At 44.1% G+C, this 24,666-nt stretch overlaps 1 protein-coding gene across 1 annotated transcript in view; it reads left to right on the forward strand.

The window, feature by feature from the left end:
* The window catches only part of tns1b (tensin 1b), a 274,098-nt gene that overhangs the window by 141,625 nt on the left and 107,807 nt on the right, over nucleotides 1–24,666 (forward strand). Inside the window, exon 4 of the mRNA XM_084162084.1 lies at nucleotides 20,834–20,872. Coding sequence (XP_084018210.1) covers nucleotides 20,834–20,872 — 39 coding nt within the window. The remainder of the gene's footprint in view (nucleotides 1–20,833; nucleotides 20,873–24,666) is intronic.

Here is a 24,666-nt window from a genome sequence, read left to right on the forward strand (position 1 = left end):
GGAGGGTGGAATGGGCGGCCCCCACCTGGGACGTCCGCGGGTAGCGAGCAGGGTGTCCAGCCGAATGGCCATGTCAACCAACTGGTCAAATGAAAGCGTAGTATCCCTGCACGCCAACTCTCTGCGGACGTCCTCCCGGAGGCTGCAGTGGAAGTGGTCTATGAGTGCCCGCTCATTCCACCCTGCATCTGCCGCTAGAGTCCGGAACTCCAGTGCAAACTCCTGAGTGCTCCTCATCCCCTGCCGGAGGTAGAATAGACGCTCCCCCGCCGCCTTCCCCTCTGGTGGATGGTCGAACACTGCACGGAAGCGGCAGGAGAACTCTGCATAGGTGATAGTAGCGGCGTCTATTCTCCTCCATTCGGCGTTGGCCCACTCCAACGCCTTGCCGGTGAGACAGGAGATGAGGGCGGAAACGCTCTCGTGTCCCGAGGGCGCCGGGTGTACGGTGGCGAGGTAGAGTTCAACTTGTAACAGGAACCCCTGACACCCGGCAGCGGTGCCGTCGTACGCCCTCGGGAGCGAGAGCCGAATCCCACTGGGTTCCGGGAGTTGGACGGGCGGGCTGACCGATGGTGATGGTGCGGTAGGTGGGGGTGTGGGTACCCCGCTGGTCTCCCATCGATGGAGGGTGTTCATCACTCGGTCCAGGGCGTGCCCGATTTGGTTGATTCTGTCCTCCTGACCACGAAGGCGCTCCTCCATGATCTCGGTGGGTGCGGGTGCTCCTGCTGATTCCATATAGATGGTGTGTAATTCTGTCAGGGTTGAGTGTAGAGGGAACGTGGAATCACACGCAGGACACAGAGATTCAAAGAACTGATGTCTTTAGTGAAGTCCGACAGTACAAGCCAACACGGCAACAGGCCACAGGCGAAACATACGCACACTGGAATGTCCAAAGTAAATGCGCACAACGTGCAGGACTCTCTAAAACAAAACGAAATACAGAGAGCACAGAACAGCGGACCAACAACAACACGTGACATCGAACAATTACACACAACACCTGACCAAACACAAGAGAACTAAATAGGGTGCCTAATGAACACTTAACAATGAACAGGTGTGACAAACAGACAAAACCAATCTAACATGAAACATCGAACGGTGGCAGCTAGTACTCCGGAGACGACGACCGCCGAAGCCTGCCCGAACAAGGAGAAGGAGCCGCCTCGGCCTCGGCCGAAACCGTGACACCCGCTCCCCCCGTTGCTCCAAGATAAATGGTTTTGACCACTTTTGCTTCACTACACGCTCCACTGCTTTGATTGGTGTATCTTATAGTTATGTGTAATTTGCACTGTGCATTGTTACCTATCATGTCATCCTGCATGGGCTGACTTGGCTTTCCTGTACCATGGTCGAAACCTACCAGCAGCTTACCTACCAAATGTTGTATCTTGTCCATTACAGTGTAGAAAAACGCATATCAGCTATCTTTCAATAGTTATCCATATTACTGGAGCTTCATCTTATTCTTTCTAACTATTTCAATGGTGGATTCGCGGCTGCAATGTATGGAAGATGCCAAAACTTTGGAGATAACAATAGATGGCGAAGTCAAATCCCAGCAACAACAGATAACATTAACTAGCTAGATAAGGTTAGCAAGATCGCTATCTAGCTAGATAAGGTTAGCATGCTAGCTAGCTACACTGACAGCTGTCAGTGCCCCATTTGTTGATGTTTATCAACTCCACGTGGAAATTACCACACCCAATTCGTGAATATGTATAAGTAGCCTTCGTCATTCGTCGGAGCTGAAACCTAAATGTGCATTTCCTCTCTAGGACAGGAAATTACGTTGAAATAGTGGTGGCAACTTCCTCTGAGGGGGGTGCTTTAAAGCTGATCTGTATTCAATGTTAACTTAATCTGTAGATAATTGTCACTAATTTGATTTAGATTTTTGACTAGATTCCATGAAAAAGCACTACATGAAATGTAAATCATGATGTTTAGTAGCTGAAAGTATTCTGTTGTTTCCATATGAAACTGCATCATAGTATCAATAGATCACAAAGGACTAAACCAGGGGTGTCAAAGTCATTTTGCACAAGAGGCCGCATTCAATTTTCGACAAGGTCTGGAGGGACGCACAGAACATTTGTAATATATCCTCGCCGTCCAAATTTCCAAACAATAATCCTCTATCCATCGTTTTTGAAATGTTCTATGCTCCCTGATGGTCTATCTTTCATTTTGGCGATTATTAGTGAGCTGGATACAGTAAACAAAAACTGTTTGAATGTAGGTCCATTATCATTACTACACAGTATCTATTTTAGTAATTAGAAAGACCCTCCAGGACATATTGGAGCTTTTCTGGAGCTTTTCAGTTTGTATGTGTGTGACTGTGTCTGTGAATGTGTGTGTGAAAGAGGGAGAGAGAGGCAAGACTTGAGCTTGTCAACTCAAATTTAACCTGTAACCCGAGAACCTGATAGCAACGAGAGGGAGAAAAAAGGGGGGCTTTTGTCTTGTGTCAAACTCAAGTCCAACCCCTGCACTCCTTGGGAAATTCAGCTCGATATACTTCAGACTGTGTTTTTTTTCCTCTCTCCTTGCTTGCGAGCATGTGCTCAGAGTGAGAGAGAGCGTAAAAGGGGAGGGAGTGACTAAATGAGAGGGAGAAGAGCAAGGAGAGAAAGAGAGAGAGCAGAGAGAGAGAAAGGGGGGATTAGCAATAGCCTGCAGCCAGACTTTCCCAATTTGTTGGTGCTGAGTGCTGCAGTGCGCTGTTCCAGTTCTTGGGTATTAGGGCTCACTATTTGGCCCTCTTCGTGGCACTTGACTGTATAAAGAGACTTGAGACATTTTTATGCTCATTTTTCTGGCAAAGGGGGAGAGAGGAACGAAAAGCCAGAGCTATTAGCGTGGAGCCTTGTGAAGCTGGAAAAACACATACCTCTCTCTCTCTCACACACACACCTCCACAATCTCTCCAGCCTAGGTAGGCAGTCTTTGGATTACCCCATCTGGTGTGCGTGCCAAGAAAGCAAGCCATTCTCTGCCTCTCTGAACCATCAAAGAAAGGACGATGCCACACTAAACGTGGAAACAGCAAAAGAAGGAACGAGTGAAAGAGAGGGAGAGAGAGAGACAGTGAGAGAGGATGGCTACGGCTGTGTACCAGGTAAGGAGAACAGGCTGGTCCCACGCTCCTCTCGTTTGTGAGGAGAGCGCCTGTCATATGGTAGTTATGTCTGGAATTTGAGCTAGGTAGTCTCCGGTCTAGGTTGTGCTACTCCAGCGGTGAATGGAATAGCAACCCTTGGCAGTGGCACACTGTGTTTGCTTGTTCTGCGTAAAGAAACAGCAAGTTCTAAGTGCTCTCAGATGTGTGTGTGTCTGTTTGTGTGTATGTTTGTGTGTCTCTCTCTGTGTGTGTGTGTGACAGACAGACATAAGGAGAAGAATGAGACAGAATGAGGAGGGAACAGGTGTGTGTGGGCACTGTGCATGTAAAATAGATGATTACCTTTCAGTTCACTACATGCACTTCCATGTGGTAGTTTGTTTATTGGTGCCATAGTGTTATGGTCAATTTAGCATGTTTTGGGTGGTCCCGTGTTGTTAAACTGTTCAGAGCTTGTTCTCAGGACATAAAATGGCTTTTGCTTCCTTCACTGTGGGATATCTGTGTGTGTGTGTGTGTGTGTGTGTGTGTGTGTGTGTGTGTGTGTGTGTGTGTGTGTGAGTCTCCCTTGAAGGTGTGTGTTAGCGAGAATGAGGGGAAGTTGGAGAGTTGTGTATCTGACAGGAATGACAAATGTGGCTGTAAGTGGCGGGCAATAGGTGTTCCCCTTGAGGGTTGTTTGTGTGTGTGTGTCTGTGTCTGCATGTGCTGCCCGACCTGCCTCTCCCCTGTACCGTTATCTCTGTCTGTACTGTAGCTCACTCCCCTTTTGACTCAGAGGCTCCATATAGTTGTGGGTCCAAATAATTCATAATACCTTATAATGCTTGCGAGGTGAGACATACTGCATGAAGTCATTCTCCATAAATGTAAGTATACTCAGAAGCAAAGCAAAGAGCATTTTTATAAGCTGTGTATGTGCGTGTTGTTTGAGAAGAAGTCAAAGGTGTGTGTGTGTGTGTGTGAGTGTGTGTGTGTGTGTGTGTGTGTGTGTGTGTGTGTGTGTGTGTGTGTGTGTGTGAAATGTGCGTGTCCACGCAGCACCCTGACCCTGCTCCCTGACCGTTAGTAACCACAGTCACTCCGTCTCAACCGTGAGAAACTAACAGCAGTTTGGGAATTTTTGGCTCTTATAGCAGATGCAATTGCATCCAATTTGCCTCAAATTGGGGGGGAAAAGAGCAACAGCGTAGAGAGAAAACATAGAGAGTATTCATCAGTGAGTTTGGAGCTCGTGGGAAATGAGCAGTATGTTTGCTCTTAAAGACATCCTAGAGGTAATGTAGACAACTAGGGGTTCTATCATTCTGTGTGTGTGTGTTCATATCTGTGTATGTTTGTACGTGTGTGTACGTTTGTTTGTGTACGTTAGTGTTGGTGTGTATGTACTGTATGTTTGTGTCTATTCATGCCTGCCAGGCATATGTGTGTGTGAACATATATGTGTGTTTGTGTGTGTGGATGTTTGTGTGTGTTTGAGTGTGGCACACCCGTGTTCATCAGTCTCCAAGTATCTCTCCTCCTCTTGCTTCTTACCATTATTAGTCCTGGACAGAATTCCTCCCCGCTTGCCTCACCATATCAGGAATTCCTTGCAATGTATGGCCAAGAGAAACGTAAACCAATATGGACCGTCTCACTAGAACATTGGGAGAAAGCTTGTTTTATGTGGGAATACTGTACCTATAGCATCCATTGGCAGGGAACCAGAGAGAGACTGGGTTTCAGTTTTGTAGTAGAAAGCACATTTCATTTAACTTTCAGTCTGTTAGCTAAGCTTTGCTGCAGTGGAGTCTGCAGTCCACATCGGACACGTCATGATAGATGTCTCCATGCAACAAAATACTGTATCACAGAGCGAGCCAGGGAAACAGATGAATAGTAGAGTTGAGAGCGAGAGCGAGTGATAAAGGGGTGTGTGTGTGAGTTTTGAGAGTGAGTGTGAGAGGGAGTGTGTGTGTGTGTGTGTGAAAATGTCTCACATAGTGTCCTATAACCACATAGACTGTATACTGAGATCCTGTAGAATGTAGAACATTCTTATTATTTGCGCTGCCTGCCTCTAATTGTGATTTAAGAGCACTTTAGAATTCCAGCTCCACCATTTGACTCTGCCCCCCAAAAAATGTGGATGAGGATTTTGGCAGAGCAATGCTTTGTACTGTGTGGTAAGGAATGTTGCTTGATAAATGTCTGTTTAAAATTGTCCAATTATGGAACTTTGGGGCTTGTAGTGTATTTGAGGTTTAAAAAGGCTTAAAAAGGCTTCTAAAGTTTAGAATTTCCACTTTGAAATTAGATTTTCAACCCCTACAAAAATTTTCATAATCCACATAAAATTAGCATAATAATTATTGTTGCTGCAGGATTATTTTCCTGCTGTAGCAAACTGGCTCAAATTAAGATCCTACATCTGTAGACCCACACTCCGTATTTGTAAAACGGGAACACCGTGTCTTGTGCGGCACCACTTTGTTTACATTCCTGTTGTGTATTTTAGCAGCACCAGCTGCATTCCTCCTCCCCTCCCGCACCGTGTTTTTTTTCCTCTTCCAATTTACAAATTTACAAGGTGATATGATAAAAGGTGCTCTTTGATGGTAAGCATAAGTACAGGTTCTGTGTGTGTGTTCAAGTGCGTTTAAGTGTACTGTATGTGATGGCTAATCACGTCTGCGTTCTATGTTTTGGTGCAGTCTGTGTGTGTGGGTGCGTTTCAATCCTTCTCAAGAAAGATAACGGTTCATCATTTTAATGTCTTTACATAACATAGTGCTACTCTATTATTAACATTAGGTAAATCATCCAAAACATAAGGTTTGTTATGATCTGGTAGGAGTTATTTCGGAGGGTTTTTTTTACGGGCCTGATTTAAACATGTTCCAGCACTTTAGCACTTTAAAGTTATAAGCCATATACACTGTGATTGGTTTACAGGGACAGTTAGTTTACACCTGGGCCCCACATAGTTACTGGTAGGGGAATGCCATTTTAACCCAGGGATCAGATTACAATCTAAGCCTCTATAACTCATGCATATGTGTTGCATATCATGCATATCCTCATAGAGTCCCCTTAAATTAGTTAAAGATGTGTTTCTCTCCAGGGACCACCAGTGTGAGATTCTCTGCATCATACAGGGAAACTCACACATTGGCCAAGGTGCTAACGTGCTAAAATGCTAGCTATAGGGTTCCAAAGGTGAGAGCAAGCAAGGGCAACAACAGAGTCTGTTTTTTCTCCTCTTTGGCACGGCATTGATCAATAATTGTACAATCATTGATTGGCTAGGGGGAGACTGTTCCAAGTTGCTGATTAGAAGGAAAGGACAAAGGAGAAGTAAACACATTGGCATGACTTCGAGGCCTGAAGTCGATATTGTTCCAGAGAGAGACAAGAAACAACAGGACATCAGACAGTGTATGTCTTGATATACTGTGCCCAGTTTATTGAAGAACACAACCAGCCTCTGTATGCACTCCATCAGATTCAACGCTGCTTTAACGTTGGCACACGTTATGCGGCAGACATTAGCACTGCACTAACACGTGTCAATGTTTCATTGTTTACAGTCTGGTTTTTAGTGAGATGAATAAAGTCTTCAAGGGCACAGGGACATGTTTTCTGACGGCCCCATATATTTGAATGGGATCAGCTAATGTTACACATGGCTACTTTAAAGACATTTGGCTCCCCTACAGTACAACTGTTGACTGACCCAAAAGGGAGGTTTGTTAAGGCGATTGAGTGAAAACATTGTGTGTGTTATTTTGGGCAAGGTCAACAGTTGCCCCTTCAGTTGTCACCTGACAGAGGGTCAGAACATCTCATGGCAAAGTAACCTTAAAGAAGGTCATGATAACTCATGAATAAGTGTTGCCAGTTAAACAGTGAAAAGCCGACTGTGACCAAAATATGCCCACTCACGAGTCTATGAAAAGGTAATGAAAATGTAAAAAATAGAAGTAGAATAATGCTCTGCTGTTCAAGAGAATGGTAGACTGTAACTCAAACAAATGTTCCATAGCAACCGTAATTGTGCATATTAATGTCATGCGATATCTGGTATGCTTTACAGGTGTGTGTTTTGGTAACACTTAAAAGGAGAGTAGGACTGAAGTCATCCTATTGCCGTTGCCTACAGCCCCATTGTCATAATATGTTATGAAGATTGCCCAATGACATGTACAGTAACAAATTGTACATAGCACAATTTAAAACCGACCTTAGATCAGTGTCTAGGCTCAACCTCATCCTATTTCTGTACTCTAGCCACATGTGGTGCACAATGTGACCTAAAGGTCTCACAGTTCTCCACCAACAAAGTCTAGTGCCAGGCCAGCTCCCCAAGACTAAGGCCATCCAGAGCCCCTATAATACCCCTTAATGGGGAACACTGGGCCCAGACATTTAATGATAGCTGATTTCTCCAAAATGTCTCCATGCAATAAAGACGGCGGTCTCCCCTCACATAATGGCTCTTTATTGACCAGTGGTGGCTGCTGGAAGGGAGTGAAGGAAGGGGATGAAAGAATGAGACCCTGTTTCCGCTCCTCTGTTCGCTTTCCCAGCCTTTGACGCGGCCTGTAAGCTTGACAAGGAGGTTTACATTTGCGGCAGCGGGTAACATTGTCCCCGATGATTACCGTAAAATGGCAGCCCTGTCGGTTGCCAGTTCTGTCAGAATCAACGGCTCACTGTAGTTTGTCTCTTCAACAACATCCCACCACCGTATTAGAACTGAGTCATCCGCAGCCCTGTTTGACCTTCCTGGGACAGCGTCGGTCAAATATGGAGCCCAGTTCACAACTGCACCATTTTGCTTATTGAAAGTGACTTCTCTGACGAACCCCAGGTAGTAGAATAGAATACTATATAAGATCACGTTCATGGTGGTTCTATCTTTAACATTGTGTTTTGGTGTACAGTGATAGTTTTGAATCTATAGTTGACAACTCATAGTTTGCCCTCTACAAACCCATTGGAGTCTAAAGTAATTAATAACTGACAGAGGTTGAATGATGCCCATTCCCACATCAATAGTGATCAATATAGATCCTACTGTACATTCAATCATACTGGTTAAAAATGCAACTAAGCAACCAAGACCCTAATACTGTTACTGATCATACTATGACAGCTATGGAGGAGGGGTCCTGCTGATTATCCTGGTTTTGTTGTATGTACAACTAACTGATAGCAGTCCAGCTGTTATATCTAACAGAAAAACCTGTGTTGTACCTGCTGCCTCCCACAGAAGAATGGAAGAAGTCAATCAATCAGTCAATCAAATGTATTTATAAAGCCGATGTCACAAAGTGCTATACAGAAACCCAGCCTAAAACCCCAAACAGCAAGCAATGCAGATGTAGAAGCACGGTGGCTAGGAAAAACTCCCTAGAAAGGCAGAAACCTAGGAAAAAGCCTAGAGAGGAACCAGGCTCTGAGGGGTGGCCAGTCCCCTTCTGGCTGTGTTGGATGGAGATTATAACAGTACATGGCCATTAAGGCCAGATTTTTCTCCAAGATGTTCAAACGTTCATAGATGACCAGCAGGGTCAAATAATAATCACAGTGGTTGTAGAGGTTGCAACAGGTCAGTACATCAGGAGTAAATGTCACTTATAGCTGGGCATTTAGAGGTTGAAATACCAGGTGCGGTAGAGAGAGAGAGTTGAAAACAGCAGGTCTGGGACAAGGTAGCACGTCCGGTGAACATGTCAGGGTTCCATAGCCGCAGGCAGAAGAGTTTAAACTGGAGCAGCAGCACGACCAGTTGGACTGGGGACAGCAGGGAGTCATCAGGCCAGGAAGTCCTGAGGCATGGTCCTAGGGCTCAGGTCCTCCGGGAGGGGAGGGAGAGAGAATTAGAGGGAGCATACTTAAATTCACACAGGACACCGGATAAGACAGTAGAATAACACCAGATATAACAGACTGACCCTAGCCCCCCGGCACATAGACTGTTGCAGCATAGATACTGAAGGCTGAGACAGGGGGGGTCGGGAGACACTATGGCCCCGTCCGACGATACCCCCGGACAGGGGCCAACCAGGATATAACCCCACCCACTTTGCGAAAGCACAGCCCCCACACCAAGTGTCTTACTTCCGTGTTCTCCAGCATGGCCAGATAGTATAGACCAGGGGTAGGCAACTACACTGAACTAAAATATAAACACAACATGTAAAGTGTTGGTCACATGTTTCATGAGGTGAAAAGATCCCAGAAATGTTCCATGCGCACAAAAATCTTATTTCTGTCAAATATGTTTATATCCCTGTTAGTGAGCATTTCTCCTTTGCCAAGATAATCAATCCACCTAACAGGTGTAGCATATCAAGAAGCTGATTAAACAGCATGATCATTACACAGGTGCACGTTGTGCTGGGGACAATAAAAGGTCACTCTAAAATGTGCAGTTTGTCACACAACACAATGCCAGATATGTCTCAAGTTTTGAGGGGGAGCGTGCAATTGGCATGCAGAGTGCAGGAATGTCCACCAGAGCTGTTGCCCGAGAATGTTAGTTATTAACAATGTACATTTCTCTACCATAAGTCGCCTCCAATGTCGTTTTAGAGAATTTGGCAGTAAGTCCAACCGGCCTCACAACCGCAGACCGCGTGTATGGCATTGTGTGGGCGAGCGGTTTGCTGATGTCAATGTTGTGAACAGAGTGCCCCATGGTGGCGGTGGGGTTATGGTATGGGCAGGCATAAGCTAAGGACAACGAACACAATTGCATTTTATTGATGGCAATTTGAATGCACAGAGATACCGTGACGAGATCCTGAGGCCCATTGTCGTGCCATGTTTGGGATGCTTTGGAATCGATGTGTGCGACAGCGTGTTCCAGTTCCCACCAATATCAAGCAACTTCGCACAGCTATTGAAGAGGAGTGGGACAACATTCCACAGTCCACAATCAACAGCCTGATCAACTCTATGCGAAGGAGATGTGTCGCGCTGCCTGAGGCAAATGGTGGTCACACCAGATACTGACCCACGGACCTACTTATTTTTTCAAGGTATATGTGACCAATAGATGCATATCTGTATTACCAGTCATGTGAAATCCATAGATTAGGGCCTAATGAATTTATTTCAATTGACTGATTTCCTTATATGAACTGTAACTCAGTACAATCTTTGAAATTGTTGCATGTTGCGTTTATATTTCTGTTCAGTATAGATTCAGCAGTGGGACAATTTTTGTCGGAGCGGATGGCTGGGGTGCCGGAACACTGTACACTGCAGACTGACCACAACTAAGCCCAAAAAGACATTGTATTTGAAAATAACAATAATGTCATACCTTTATTACATTGAGACACGATCAGATGTTTCTTTTTTTGTTTGTGACAATACTTAGGAACAGATTTCATAATTTAAACACATTTTTAGCTGAATTTACAGTCTTTGTGACTTGGGCGCCATTTGCCGACCCCTGGTATAGACCCTTAGCCCCTCCATTCAGTATCACTTTCTTGCAAAGGCTAGAGAGGCTAGGTAGAAGGTAGGTACCCTCTTGCTTTGTCCCTATCCCACCCATCATTATCATCAGCCAGCATGTGCATCCCCCACCCCTACTCCTCCCAAAACTCCCTGAACACAATGTGAAATATTCTCTTCCTGGGAACCAGGGTGCGCGCCAGCAGTTGAGTGCGGAGAAGGGTGGCTGTGTTCCACGTAACATCCCCTCCCATGAGGTCTCTCTCTTTCTCTCTCGCTCTCTCTTATCAGGCCCCCAGTCTCCCTGTGGAATGTTTATGGAATGCAGGCCCTAGCTGTTTCCACGGTTTCATCAGAAAGCCCTTGTGTTCTTGTTTGCTTTTTCTGCCTTGATTGATGGAGGGACTTTAGTAGTGGAATAAAGGCAGGAAACGCCTTGCCAGGTCTGGATCCTTCCATCCTGCAGATATTCACCATCCAGACCAGCAGCACTAAAACCAGAGGGCTGGTCATGTAACCAGCATGGAGCAGTCAACTGATTTTCAACAGAGAAACTGGGGTTGACATAGACTCTTGCCCTCACATTCGGCTGCAATATTATAGTCACAATTGGCTACAGTGTCATACAGTACAATGTTATTATTTACCTTACAGGAGCAGAAATGGTGACTTGTATAAAAGGTTCAATGACAGTATTTGTCTTTGAGTGTACAAGCAGGTACGTTGTGTTTGCATGTATACGTGTGTGTGTGTGTGTGTGTGTTTCTGTGTGTGTGTCTGTGTAGCATACATGTGTTTTCTCCAAACTGTCCATAAAGAGAACCACAAACTTTAACTGAAAAGTGTAACTCTTTCAATGTTCCCAAAATGGAAGTGTTTATTTGCTCTGCCCACTAACATTTCAATATTGGCTCTGGAATGAAACTGCAGTGATTAATGCTTATTTGAGCGATGATATGCAGTTGGTGTCCCATAGTTGTGTATGTGCTTTATCAATATTGCTCTAATGGAGTCAGTTATGGACAGATTTATTGGCACATCAGCAATTCTGAGAGATTGTGCGCAAAACAGATATGCATTTCGTGTGGCACACGCAAGTCTGTATGAGGAAGAGAGAAAGACAGAGACATCCACCCATCTATCTCACCAGAGACCTCAGACGCCACTGAGAGATAACTCATGTTGTTTGTCAGTTAGTCTGCTGTCGCCGTGTTTCCAAAACTAGACCTGGAGCACAAAACCAGCCCACCTGCCCGCAAAGGGGATTTCTGTATCCCCATAACTCTTCTCCACTAATATGCTAAATGCCAGCCAGGCTGCCTGTCAGTGCTAGCCTGTCTCAGCCTGCCACAGCTCCCTAAGAGACAAAATAACTATTGCTTTCCAAGGCTTGACTAAGGCAGTTATAGTCAAATTGAGTTATAGTACTGTATGTCAGCACAGGGTAACCAAGGGTGAGTAATCTAATGTTGCCATATCCCAATAGACTTATACTTACATATATTATGATAAGCTACAATAAAATACAATACATTGCAATTGTACAATAAAGTGTACTACAATGAAATGTGGTACACATAAACATATCTATCACATTTTACTTTCTTAAATTTGATCATATGGGCATTATGTTCAGATAACTTGTGACTGATATTGTTTCAGGGCAGGATTCCGCTATTACCCTCATACACACAAGTCTCCCTCGTGATTGGAGATTAACCTTTAGCTTGGCTCATTGCTTCCCCTCTATTATCTGTAGCCTAAGCAAGAACCAACCTTCTTAGCTTGGTCCAGATCCGTTTGTGCTGTCTTGCCAACTCCTACGGTCACACATACAGATCTGTGATCAGGCTACCACTTTCTTGCTCTCCATGTCTCTGCCTCCCCTTTTCCCCTCTTTCACTGTCTCCATGGGGTTCTCAATGCTTGGCCATTTGCCAAACAATAAAAACATGGCAATGTGTAAATCACCTCATTGGTAAATAAGACTTGATCCCACATGTCATCCTGAAGAGTCTGGAGGAAGTGTGACCTCGCTGTGCAGTAACAAAAGAAACAAGGCATAGCTTCTCTCTGCCGTGTGACAGTAGCTCTGCCAAACAAAGATGGATTGAGAATGAACAGGCAGCCCTGTTGAAGACGCAGCAGGCCACTCCAGTCCTCGCCGGGGAGAATAAACATGGCAGGGATTTAGAGTGCGTCACAGCCTGCTTTGTTTCACACCACTCTTTCACCTTTCTGCCATGTGCTCTCTCTCTCTCTCTCTCTCTCTCTCTCTCTCTCTCTCTCTCTCTCTCTCTCTCTCTCTCTCTCTCTCTCTCTCTCTCTCTCTCTCTCTCTCTCTCTCTCTCTCTCTCTCTCACATCCACCCCCTCGCCTGGCCCTTCCCTTCAGTCTTGCTAAATGTTTGGAGGAAGAACCTCTATCTATTGCTTTGGTGTCATTTTCATTACATACTCTTCTGTGTTGTAATTGATGCACTGAAGATGAGAAGTTTCAAAGCAGTATGAGACATTGTGAAACACTGAGAGATGTTATAACGTTTTAAGAGATGCTATGAAGAATGCAATGAGAGATGTTATGAAGAAGTGAAAGATGTTATGAAGTGCTGATAGGTGTTATATTGAGAAGGGGAACAATGTTATGGAGTCAGTGTGGGATGGATCAGAGCTTGGCAGTCAGCTGAAGATGTTCCACATTTCACACTGAAAGAAAAAAGAGAAAGGAATGCATAGCTGTCGCTCAGACGGCATGTTCTGAAGGGGGAATGGGCACAGGCACCTGGGCCAGCGATTCCACTTCATTCCTTTCTCCATTGTTTATACCCAATAAGTCAAAACTAACACAGAATCTTGCAAACGAAGATACCCTGGCTACTGAAAGCCCTCTGTTATTGGTTACGCCAAGTAAATTGAATTTGCACACTGAATATTCTATGAGGACTTGCCAGATGCATGGATGTATTGGGTCTGAGTAAACATTAAATCAATCAATCAATCAATCAATTTTATTTTATATAGCCCTTCGTACATCAGCTAATATCTCGAAGTGCTGTACAGAAACCCAGCCTAAAACCCCAAACAGCTAGTAATGCAGGTGTAGAAGCACGGTGGCTAGGAAAAACTCCCTAGAAAGGCCAAAACCTAGGAAGAAACCTAGAGAGGAACCAGGCTATGAGGGGTGGCCAGTCCTCTTCTGGCTGTGCCGGGTGGAGGTTATAACAGAACCATGCCAAGATGTTCAAAAATGTTCATAAGTGACAAGCATGGTCAAATAATAATCAGGAATAAATCTCAGTTGGCTTTTCATAGCCGATCATTAAGAGTTGAAAACAGCAGGTCTGGGACAGGTAGGGGTTCCATAACCGCAGGCAGAACAGTTGAAACTGGAATAGCAGCAAGGCCAGGCGGACTGGGGACAGCAAGGAGTCACCACGGCCGGTAGTCCCGACGTATGGTCCTAGGGCTCAGGTCTCTCAGTTGGCTTTTCATAGCCGATCATTAAGAGTTGAAAACAGCAGGTCTGGGACAGGTAGGGGTTTCGTAACCGCAGGCAGAACAGTTGAAACTGGAATAGCAGCAAGGCCAGGCGGACTGGGGACAGCAAGGTGTCAGCATGCCCGGTAGTCCTGACGTATGGTCCTAGGGCTCAGGTTCTCAGAGAGAAAGAGAGAACGAGAGAATTAGAGAGAGCATACTAAAATTCACACAGGACACTGGATAAGACAGGAGAAGTACTCCAGGTATAACCAACTAACCCCAGCCCCCCGACACATAAACTACTGCAGCATAAATACTGGAGGCTGAGACAGTATTAAAGCACTCAAGAGCGGCCTTGTGTTTATGCCAGTGCCAGAACTTTGAAGGTTTGAGTGGTGATGTGCCCCCTTTTTGTCACTGTGGAAATATACCTGACCCACCACGATCAATTCATTACATTGTAATGGTAGCCTGGAGTGCACCAGCAGCTCACCTCTCACACTGCCACAATCAAACAATTTGTGAAGAGAAGGATTGCTTATTTTTGCTTTTCTTTGACCACTTGTGGCTGCTGGATTTTAAACGCAAGCAAAGCCATGATCCCAAGCCATCAACCCAAACGGAGCAATCCTAAACTGTTTTGTTAAATCAATAACCAGATAAGTCAAATGTATCATATTGCTGTATCTATTGTAGTTTATCTGTATTAGCTCAACACAAGACAATGTGTGTACATACTCCCCTATAAGCAATGAATGACTGTATATCCAGTACTGACAGAGCCATTTGCCATGGACTTTTGTCTGCGGGAAATGGACCTTGATTTAATGTTGTTAACACAAGCATGTACGGAATGCAACAACACAATTACCCTTTAATATATTACACTTGTTCGTACACTCCGATAGCATCAACACATGCTCATGGCTGTCCCTGCACTCATGCACTGACAAAGGCTTTATGTTTTTCCCACATGCTAACTAAAGGGGTCTGGAAACCTTTTGCCCCCTCCTCACCCTCCTCTCCTGTAAATGTAGTACTTGTATACTCCACTTGAAACTGTAACCCAGGTCCTTAAAGTTACAGTGTCCTGATAGAAAGGAACCAGAGAGAAAGAAAGAGAAAAAAAGGGAAGACTCTACAGCAGTGGTATTCAAACTTTTTCGGCGGGGATCCCATGTTCTGCGCCAGAATTTCTGGGGATCCCAAAAATTTTTACAACGACTTTCTTGCGACCCCATCCCAGATCTAATGACACAACCTTAACATTTGTACATGTCGATTTTTACATCACCAAATAATCTTAAATGAATTACATTTTCATCTCTTATCAAAATTAAAAGCAACCAATAAATACATTTACTCAATAAAATTGTATTTGTCGAATTACCTTTCTCATAAATGTTGTATATTGTCCCATACAATAATATGTACTCTTAATAAAATGTATTTATTCATTTTTTGGGGCGACCCCACTGCAGTTCCCCATTATGGGGTCGCGACCCCGACTTTGAATACCACTGCTCTGCAGTATGACCTATTTGTGTGTAATTCATTAGGAATGCAATTATAGATATTCACCTGTAGGCTCACTGAGGCTCTCCTTCCATGCTCTAAGCCACACCTTGCCATTCTCCTCCTCCAAATCTGTTAACACCTCCAACTCTTCTTTACTCCTTTCTCCCTCTGTTCTGCACTTAATGACTTCTAATTTTCAGAGTGTCAGGTTAATATTTTCTCAGCACGGTTACCTACGGTTTGACCTGCGGTGTTCCCAATGCTAAGTGTTCAACTGGCCCTTCTCTGAACAGTCTCTGTGCCTAGTCTTTGACCACATGCCAGGCTACAGGATGCATGCTAAACTATGTGCTACAGTGGGCCTCTAAAGCGAACAGTACAACTCAATGGAAATGGCTAACTAGGGTAGAATCTGAGTTATTATTTTGTGGGTAGACCTCTTACGTTCTGTCTGGATCTAGCCTACTGTGGGTTCTCATTATTATGGCCAAGTAGGAGCCCGAAGGGGTCAAGAGGGGATTACGTATTTACAAGATTATTAGGCTAAATGTCGTCAACCCATTTCTAATTCATACACACTATCTCACGTCTGAAATGCCAGGCCCTTTAGGCTTTGTGACAATTGTTCCAGCTTTTTTTCTGGTCTTTTACCTCGCTTACTCACTAAGTAAGTCTATGTCCCTCTGCCTCCAGCTGTGTTAAAATCCATTAAATTGCATTTATTTTATGATTAGCTGTTGGTCACTCCATGTTTAATAAATGTTTTGCTGAGGGCCGTCATTAAACTTTGTGATTCATAGTTCATATTGAATAGATTGGTCTGCCTATCAGTGCCTTGCGACCGTGCTATATAGGCCTAAGGCCGAGACAATAAGAAGACACAGTGGCACAATAAATTCAACCACACCTTTGTTTTATCACAAAACCGGATAGCAACCTCTGTCTGGTGAAGTCCACGACGCATATTGCATATAACAGACAGTTACATGACCTACAGCATGGTTAAGCAAGTTAATGTTTCCGACATTTTCGGACCACTAAACAACTATTGATTTAGAACCACAGAGAGTTACCGCAAGTCACAAAGAAAACAGGAGCTGCCTCCACTATTCCAGCACCATTTCAACTTCAACATTTCAACATCATCAAATCACCTCTGCTTAGTCTAATACAGTGACAACTAAAAGATACCAAAAACTATTTAGTCCAATCAACATAAGCTAAATATGATGTGGCTGTCCATGGTTCTTATTTCTGTTTGTGCGCGTGTGTGGGCGTGTGCGCACGTTTGTGCAAGTAGAAAAACATGTTGACTCACCCTACTTGTAGAGAAACACCATTGCCATCCTCCTCTCTTTCATGTTGAGGAAACGGTCTATCACTCTGTACACACTTTTATTTTTTGTTGTCCTAGGCTACCTGGCTAAAATGCTTGCTCGCTAGCCTAACTTCCATTCATGGGCAACGTTAGCTAGTTAACATTAGCCTTCTACATCTAGCTACTGTACATATTGAACTTCCATCCTCTCAGGCCAGGGGCACAACAATGTATGAATTAATGGTTGGATCAGAATCGACGTTGTAATCATTGGCCTGTACGGAGAATTAAGTAAAATCACAAGTCCAAATCCCTATCTCCATCCATGGCTAATTTAGGAAAGAGCCAATTTTAGCTAGCTTGCTAGCCACCGGAGAACAACAACACAACGAGATGCAACAATTCAAGTTTTTCTGTTTAAGAAATATACTCTCAAAGTGATTTGAAGAGACGCCAAATCCAAGCTGGCTTCCCTTGACACTTTTGTTGTTTGTTGCCAGGACCATTCACAGTTGAGCTCGCTCAATTTAGCTCAATGCTGATTGGCTATTTTTATTTATTTATTTTTGTCAAGGGAGGCCAAATGTTCACTGGCTTCCCTTGCATGAAATTCTACGGGCGGCAACAATGTCATACTCGTTTGGACCAGACAGTATCAGATGGATGGCCTACACGTGGAGATACAGAGGGATGCTGTTTCGCTCGCTCGGATGCTTTTCTTCTGTGAGATACATTCAGCCTCTTGCGAACTGAAGGAAAATTATGAAACACAGAGAGACGAAAGATACATTATTTAATGTTTTCATTTTTTTATTTTAATTTGAGGGAAGCCTGGCTTCCCTTGGTGTCCATGAATACACGCACTGCTGCCTATTAGGATAAATGACTGAGATTAGCCTTAGCCCTTAGCCTTGTTAATCCTCAGTATACAGCACTTGCTTTAACGCACTTGTCAAGTGTTAGTGATTTGTGAACCAATCCCAAAGACCACTTTCCATTCCCCCACAATCATATGCCCTTCACGGCAACCTCAATAAACACATCCTGGATACCAATCCGACCCTGAAAATCCCTCAAGGGAGGGTCATGGAGGATTGCAGGGCAAGTGGAAAAGGGTGGGAATTTTGGGTGAAACACACAAGGTGTCGGAGTGGTTATTGATTGCAGGTGGACTTAGCTGTCAGCAGCAGGAGTCTGGGGGTGAAGTGGGTGCCATGTAATGAGATGGGCCAGGCCCTGGGAGGAGGCATCTCAGCGGGGCTCAGACACTCCACAGGCCCCCTGGAGCCCCTGGATGAGCCAAGAGGCATGGAGGTGGTGGTGGAGGCGGCAGCTGTCAGTGTGTGGAGTGACCAGGAGAGTTGGGGGGTGTGGTGCAGACATGGGCAGGCATGGTTGGGGTGATGAGAGGAGGGTAACAGTGCAGAGACTTGAACCAGGCTGAGATACTGTACTTTGTCAACTCACAGCACCTCTAAATAATAACTCCAGCCTTTCTCAAGAGACAAGTGGCATTCCATGGAGCTGTGCTCATGCTACTCAATTTATCTGGTTACAGTCAGTAATTAGTCAGAGATACTGCATTTATTTTGGTTTACACTGTATGTAAATAGTTCCCTACAAATGATACATTCTATACATGCTCAACTAACTACTATGCAACTCTTTGTTGGATTATTCCCATGTAGCCTTTTTGCTGGTATCAGATAACAATGCTTTCCTGTTTACAGTCTGCATTCCTCTATTCCATCAGGGGTTTGAGTAACGTTCTCCAAAACTACAAAGACTTTGATGACCCAACGCGACTCATGCATCCTATATAACCTTGTGAATCCAATTAGCCAACTCACACCCAAATAGCTACCGTCCAGTGATGCTTTTAGCTTGATACAAGCAAAGTGTGTGTTAGCTGTATAGTCACACTAGCAATGTCCAGTGTGATTTGCTAGCATGAAAACATCCAGTTGACTTTGAGCTCCCTGAGATCACTTTGTTGTAAGGACCAAAGGGCATTCAGGTGAATTTGTGTAGACCTCAAGTGTGTTCGTGAAACGTCACTGCAAATTAGCAACCACTGTCACAGTTATACCTTCACCATCCCAACGTTTTAAGGTTATGCCTTAGTCAGCTTAGAAAATGTATACATTCCATTTATAGTTTCATGAATAAACTACATTGATTTATGAACAAATAAATCAGAAACATTTTTACATTTAGCAGACGCTCTTATCCAGAGCGACTTACAGTTAGTGAATGCATACGTATTTTATTCATACTGGCCCCCTGTGGGAAACGAACCCACATCCCTGCCGGCCAAACCCTCCCCTACCTTGGACGATACTGGACCAATTGTGCGCCGCCCATGGGTCTCCCGGTTGTGGCCGGCTGCAACAGAGCCTGTACTCGAACCAGGATCTCTAGTGCCACAGCTAGCATTGAGTCAGTGCTGCCATGCATTGTGAAAACAACTGAGCTATTGAATGGGGCTTTTGCTTACAGTACAAAGAAGTAGCAAGCTCAGTATTAGAATTGCAGATCAACCACTGTATGGGCTTAGAGATGGATAATCCTTGATTGACTCTCTGCTGTGACAGATATGTCCCATTGTATTTATTTACGGTGCTTTACATTGCCTGAAGCAACATTTTGGGAGTTTTGGTGGGGACTGTTAGAGACTGTTCAGGCTTTTTATGTGGACAGAAAGGAATGTGCTAGCTTTAGCGTAATCATAAAGCAGACCCCAAGAAACCAGAAGTGTTCTGTTCACACCGCAAGGGACAATTAGTCAAGGATTTGCCTCTGTATATGGCGAGGCTTTTAAAGGCTAACAGCCCTGATAACCTAGAGCTGACCTTTCAGCGCTAAAACAGAGATAGTGGTCCATTATTGACAGACAGCCCTGTCACGAGAGCTAGAGAGAGAGAGGGGGAGAGAGAGGGGGGTAGGCAAGAGAGTGATAGAGAGATGAGCAAGTGAAAAAGGTCAACAGCTGATTGAATCCCAGTTACTGTCTCCTGTTTCTAATTTTGCCTTTTCTAACAATATACTTTTGTTTGAAAATTAAATGAAAGCTAGACTTTTACAGGAAGGGAACATCAGTGACAACGTCCTGTTTGGCTGATGGTCCTCATCAGTAGATCTTGTGGAAACAGTTAATCTCAATGTTCTATTTGAGTCCCTCGTTATTATCCTCTTCCTGTTCACCCCCTCGCAGTCCTCGTGCTTCTGCTCTGAACTTGATTGTCACAGCCATTGGAGCGCTAATCGGATTAGAGGTTAGCGCCAACCCTGGCAGATCATGAGTTCCAGTAGGCTTCACAATCGCCTTTAAACATCGTTGACTTTCTGGTGCTAAGATAAACTAGTTAACTGCTGCTGTTAGCAGTTAGCCTACCTTTCACTTTTTGCATACAGTTACATAGTCGGAAATTGACTATGTCATTAGATGTCCATTGAAGTTGTCTCAGAGCTCTTTGCTAATGTATTGTTCTATTTTCCAGCCCCTCAGCCTGGGCCAAATGTGATTTAGCCAGCTTTGATACGGATCATATGGGAACAATGAAGTAGACAAGACAATCATTCTATTTTTAAATGAACTGTACAGCATCTCTTAGGTCTGTTGTCTGTATCTCTGTTAAGACATTTTGGTCAAAAGGGTATTGTCATATTATTCCGTTGATATACCTATAAACACATACACATTTATACACATTCATAAGATGTACTAGTTTTGGCAAATGCACTATATTGAAGCATACAGTAAAAACAAAGGACTAATGCTCAGGATCACACAAGTCAAATTTTGAGAGTTTGAATCAGCTATCGACTGTCTGTATACTGTATGCACTTATGCATAATCTGCAACATACGAAATTAGCATCATGAGATTCACAAGACTGTTTTGTTCATTTTCTTTTCCAGGTGTCTTCGTCCTGTGTCCCTGCCACTAACTATGAGCTGGTAAGATTAAAAAATATATATATTGCTCAACAGTTACACTACAGTTACTTACACATTGTGATTGGAAATGTGAATCTGTCAGTAATGAGTGTGTCCATGTATGTATTGTGGAGTAATCCCTTCTTCAGAATGGCATCCAAACATCCAGGGAATTGGCTCTGGGAATCCAACGAGTGAGCAAGGGCAATAAAAACAACATTAGGTTGCTACATTACCTTTTTTGGTCTGGGTTTGAAGTTCTCTGTTGGACGTGGAATGATTTGCCCTCTCTGCACGTTCTGTGTATACATTTACTCTAATCCTTGGCAAGACAAGGTGTCTAATCCTGCGATGTACACTGAGTATACAAAACATTAAGAACACTTGCTCTTTCCATGCCATAGACTGACCAGGTGAATCCAGGTGAACGCTATGATCCCTTATTGATGTCACTTGTTACATCTGCTTCAATCAGTGTAGATGAAGGGGAGGAGACAGGTTAAAGAAGGATTTTTAAGCCTTGAGACAATTGAGACATGGATTGTGTATGTGTGCCATTCAGAGGGTGAATGGGCAAGACAAAAAATGTGCCTTTGAACGGGGTAATGAACGGGGTATGGTAGTAGGTGCCCGGCTCACCGGTTTGTCTCAAGAACTGCACCGCTGCTGGGTTTTTCAGGCTCAACAGTTTCCCGTGTGTATCAAGAATGGTCCACCACCCAAAGGACATCCAGCCAACTTGACACAACTGTGGGAAGCATTGGAGTCAACATGGGCCAGCATCCCTGTGGAACACTTTCGACACCTTGTAGAGTCCATGCTGCGACGAATTGAGGATGTTCTGAGGGCAAAAGTGGGGGGTTCATCTGTTTTCCTTCCCCAGTATGTCATCTAGAGGGGAGTTTCACTTTGTGAAATGGCCTCCCAGGTAATTTTCCCTCCCTTGTTACCCCCTTCCTCCCCATGCCAAGACAACTCGCCCCAGAGGTAGACATCACACCCAACATTTTGCTGATTGCCCACTTAAACGCTAATGAGCTAAGATGTAAAACATTCACTGACGTATGGTCTTTTACGACCGAGGAGAGAGAAAGTGCACACACACATACATGCATGAAAACACACACACACACAGCGGCAAGCTACTCAGGAGGCCTACAGCAGCTGTGTTGTGAAAACAAAATACGGTTCTCAAGGACAACATTGGCAGTATTTACCAGAGGAAACTGAGTCCAGCTGGAGGAAAGGGCCTTACAGAGAGCAGGAAGCAGGAGAAAATACCACAACTTCACACTCGTACCATTTGCTTGTGCAGATGTTTGGTTTGTATACATTGTTTTCTCCCTCTGATTTTGCTTCATTGCGCCAGTAAGTAGGCTATGTAGTCTCTAACTAGGCAGAGTGATGGATTTTAGAGTGATGGCAACATGACCCATAATTGGCTACTTCTTTTACGTTTGATGTGTGTGTGTGCGTCTGTGTGTGTGGAGGAAGTGGACCATTGAGGTATTTTGGATAGCTACTGATGGATTACCCTCTTAGGGCTGTATCCTTCCCCCCTCCCACCCCCACACCACTTTTCTTGATCAAACAACACTACTGTACCTCTTAACCTCACCCCTCTTTTCCATTCTGGACATCATCATGGATCATACATTAAACAACCCTGCAGAAACAACACTACATGTCATTGCAGTTTATTAGCGTTCTCAAAACGTTATTATTTGTTATTAGGTTGGGAAGAACTAAAATATGTTGTTTGATTATTATACACAGAGATACTGTATGAATGGAGCCATAGGTAAGTAAAATAGTAGTAAAGTTGTATTGTTGTGAAGTGCAAAGTGCAGTGTATATAGGATAAATTGTGTGTATGTGTGTGTGCGCGTGTGTGTGTGCATGCTTGTGTGTGTTTGTGTAACCGCGTGTGTGTGTGTGTGTGTGTATTTGTGTGTGTGTGTGTGTTTTCAGCCATTGGCTGCTCTATGGCTGAAGGAAGCTGCTCTCCTCCCAGGTAGCGCCATGTTTGGTGAATTTCTCACCTCTAGAAGAAAGAGAGAGAGAGAGATCTGATTTAAACAGTTGTGTTGTTCAAGTGCAGAACAGAGGGAAGTTCACCATAAATCGCTTCATGGCTAGAATAATGAGGGGTTCAATTAACATTTAATATATAAAGTCACTTATGTGATTCTAGTGATTTGGTGTGTTAGGAGACACACACCAGAGAATATGAGTCTTTAACTTGATGTACATGAATACACTGTGCTGTGACTGTCATGTTAGGAAGAGTGTGTGAGAGTTAGGTCCATATAGTGAAGTCTTGAGTTGAGAGTACAGTACTGTATGTGAGGGAGAAATACATAGTTAGGACATAACCAGAGTATGCATGTAGCCTATAGTGGTGACACTACAGCATAGAGATCAATAGCATCAATAGATTTCTGTGGACTCCAGTGTGTTTGAGAGAGAGGTGTCCACTGTGAGCTCTCTTGTGGAATCTCTGGTGTGATCATGGTGTGATAATGATGTCCGCAGAGTGAGTGATGATGCAATAGCTCCCCCAACGGGACTCCCATGCTTGGAGGTGCGTGGCATAGAGTGGCGTGCTGTGAGGCATGCTGGGTAGTACATTCCTGAGACGTGCCCTCATGTTAACTAACACTGGGCCTGCAATTTAATTTCCCAGAGAGAGAGTGTGGAGAGAGACAGAGAGAGAGAGACAGAGAGAGAGAGAGAGAGAGAGAGAGAGAGAGACAGAGTGAGTTAGAGAGAGTGAGTTAGAGAGAGTGTGTGAGAGAGAGAGAGAGAGAGAGAGAGAGAGAGAGAGAGAGCGAGAGAGAGAGTTAGAGATAGTGAGTTAGAGAGAGAGAGAGAGTGAGTTAGAGAGAGAGAGAGAGAGAGAGAGAGAGAGAGAGAGAGGGAGAGAGAGAGAGAGAGAGCATAACGTAGTAAACTGGTTTTAGGTTTGAAACATGCACAGACATACACACACATGCATCACACACATGCAGCACTCACACACATAATAATTCACACACACCTTTAAACAATCCCCTCAGGCTTGTGTTTACCTGCATCCACTCAAAGCTGCTTCTCAGTCAATGCCTCCGACACCTACGTCATCCAGACACACACACACACACACAAAACCAACACAAACCACGGCTGGGGAATCGTGCCAGTGCATTGCTGTGTAATGACTCTAACTGCAGCGCATAGATGGGCAAGATCTTTTCAATTAGCCAAGTGTTTACAGCTGCACATACTTGGCTGATGTGCCATATTACGTTCTGTATACAGGACAGGACCAAGTATTCCGTAATGATATGTGATTCCTATCTCGTAGGCATGTGCATATACATGGGAAGCACGTAAGGTTGGCCGTCCGTGTTGTTTATGCCAAGTGAAAGATGGATGTTTCTTTTTACCAGCTGTATTTTTTCACCTGAATGTATCACTGCCAAAAAGTACATACACATTATATAATACACTGAAAGATAGTATTGATGACTAGTATTGATGACTAGTATTGATTGTGTGTTAATGTGTCTGTGTCAGCTGAAGCTAGGCCTTATGAAATATTTTTCTGGTTAGCGTTCTTTTTTTTCACAATAAGAGCCTTGTCTTCAAAATGATAGTCCCTGGAAGACAGGAGTTTAGGTAAAACAGCAATGATGTGCTTTGTGCAGTATATGGATACAGCTGGACTCCGCTAAGCTGCGTGTAGAACTGTTCTCTTCAGGAACGTTTTGATTCACTCTCTCTTTGACCCCTCCAAATATACAAGGCAAGAGACAGCTAGGCATATTTGTACA

This window comes from Coregonus lavaretus (genome assembly GCF_964263955.1).
Source record: "Coregonus lavaretus genome assembly, chromosome: 5".
Classification (NCBI taxonomy): domain Eukaryota; kingdom Metazoa; phylum Chordata; class Actinopteri; order Salmoniformes; family Salmonidae; genus Coregonus; species Coregonus lavaretus.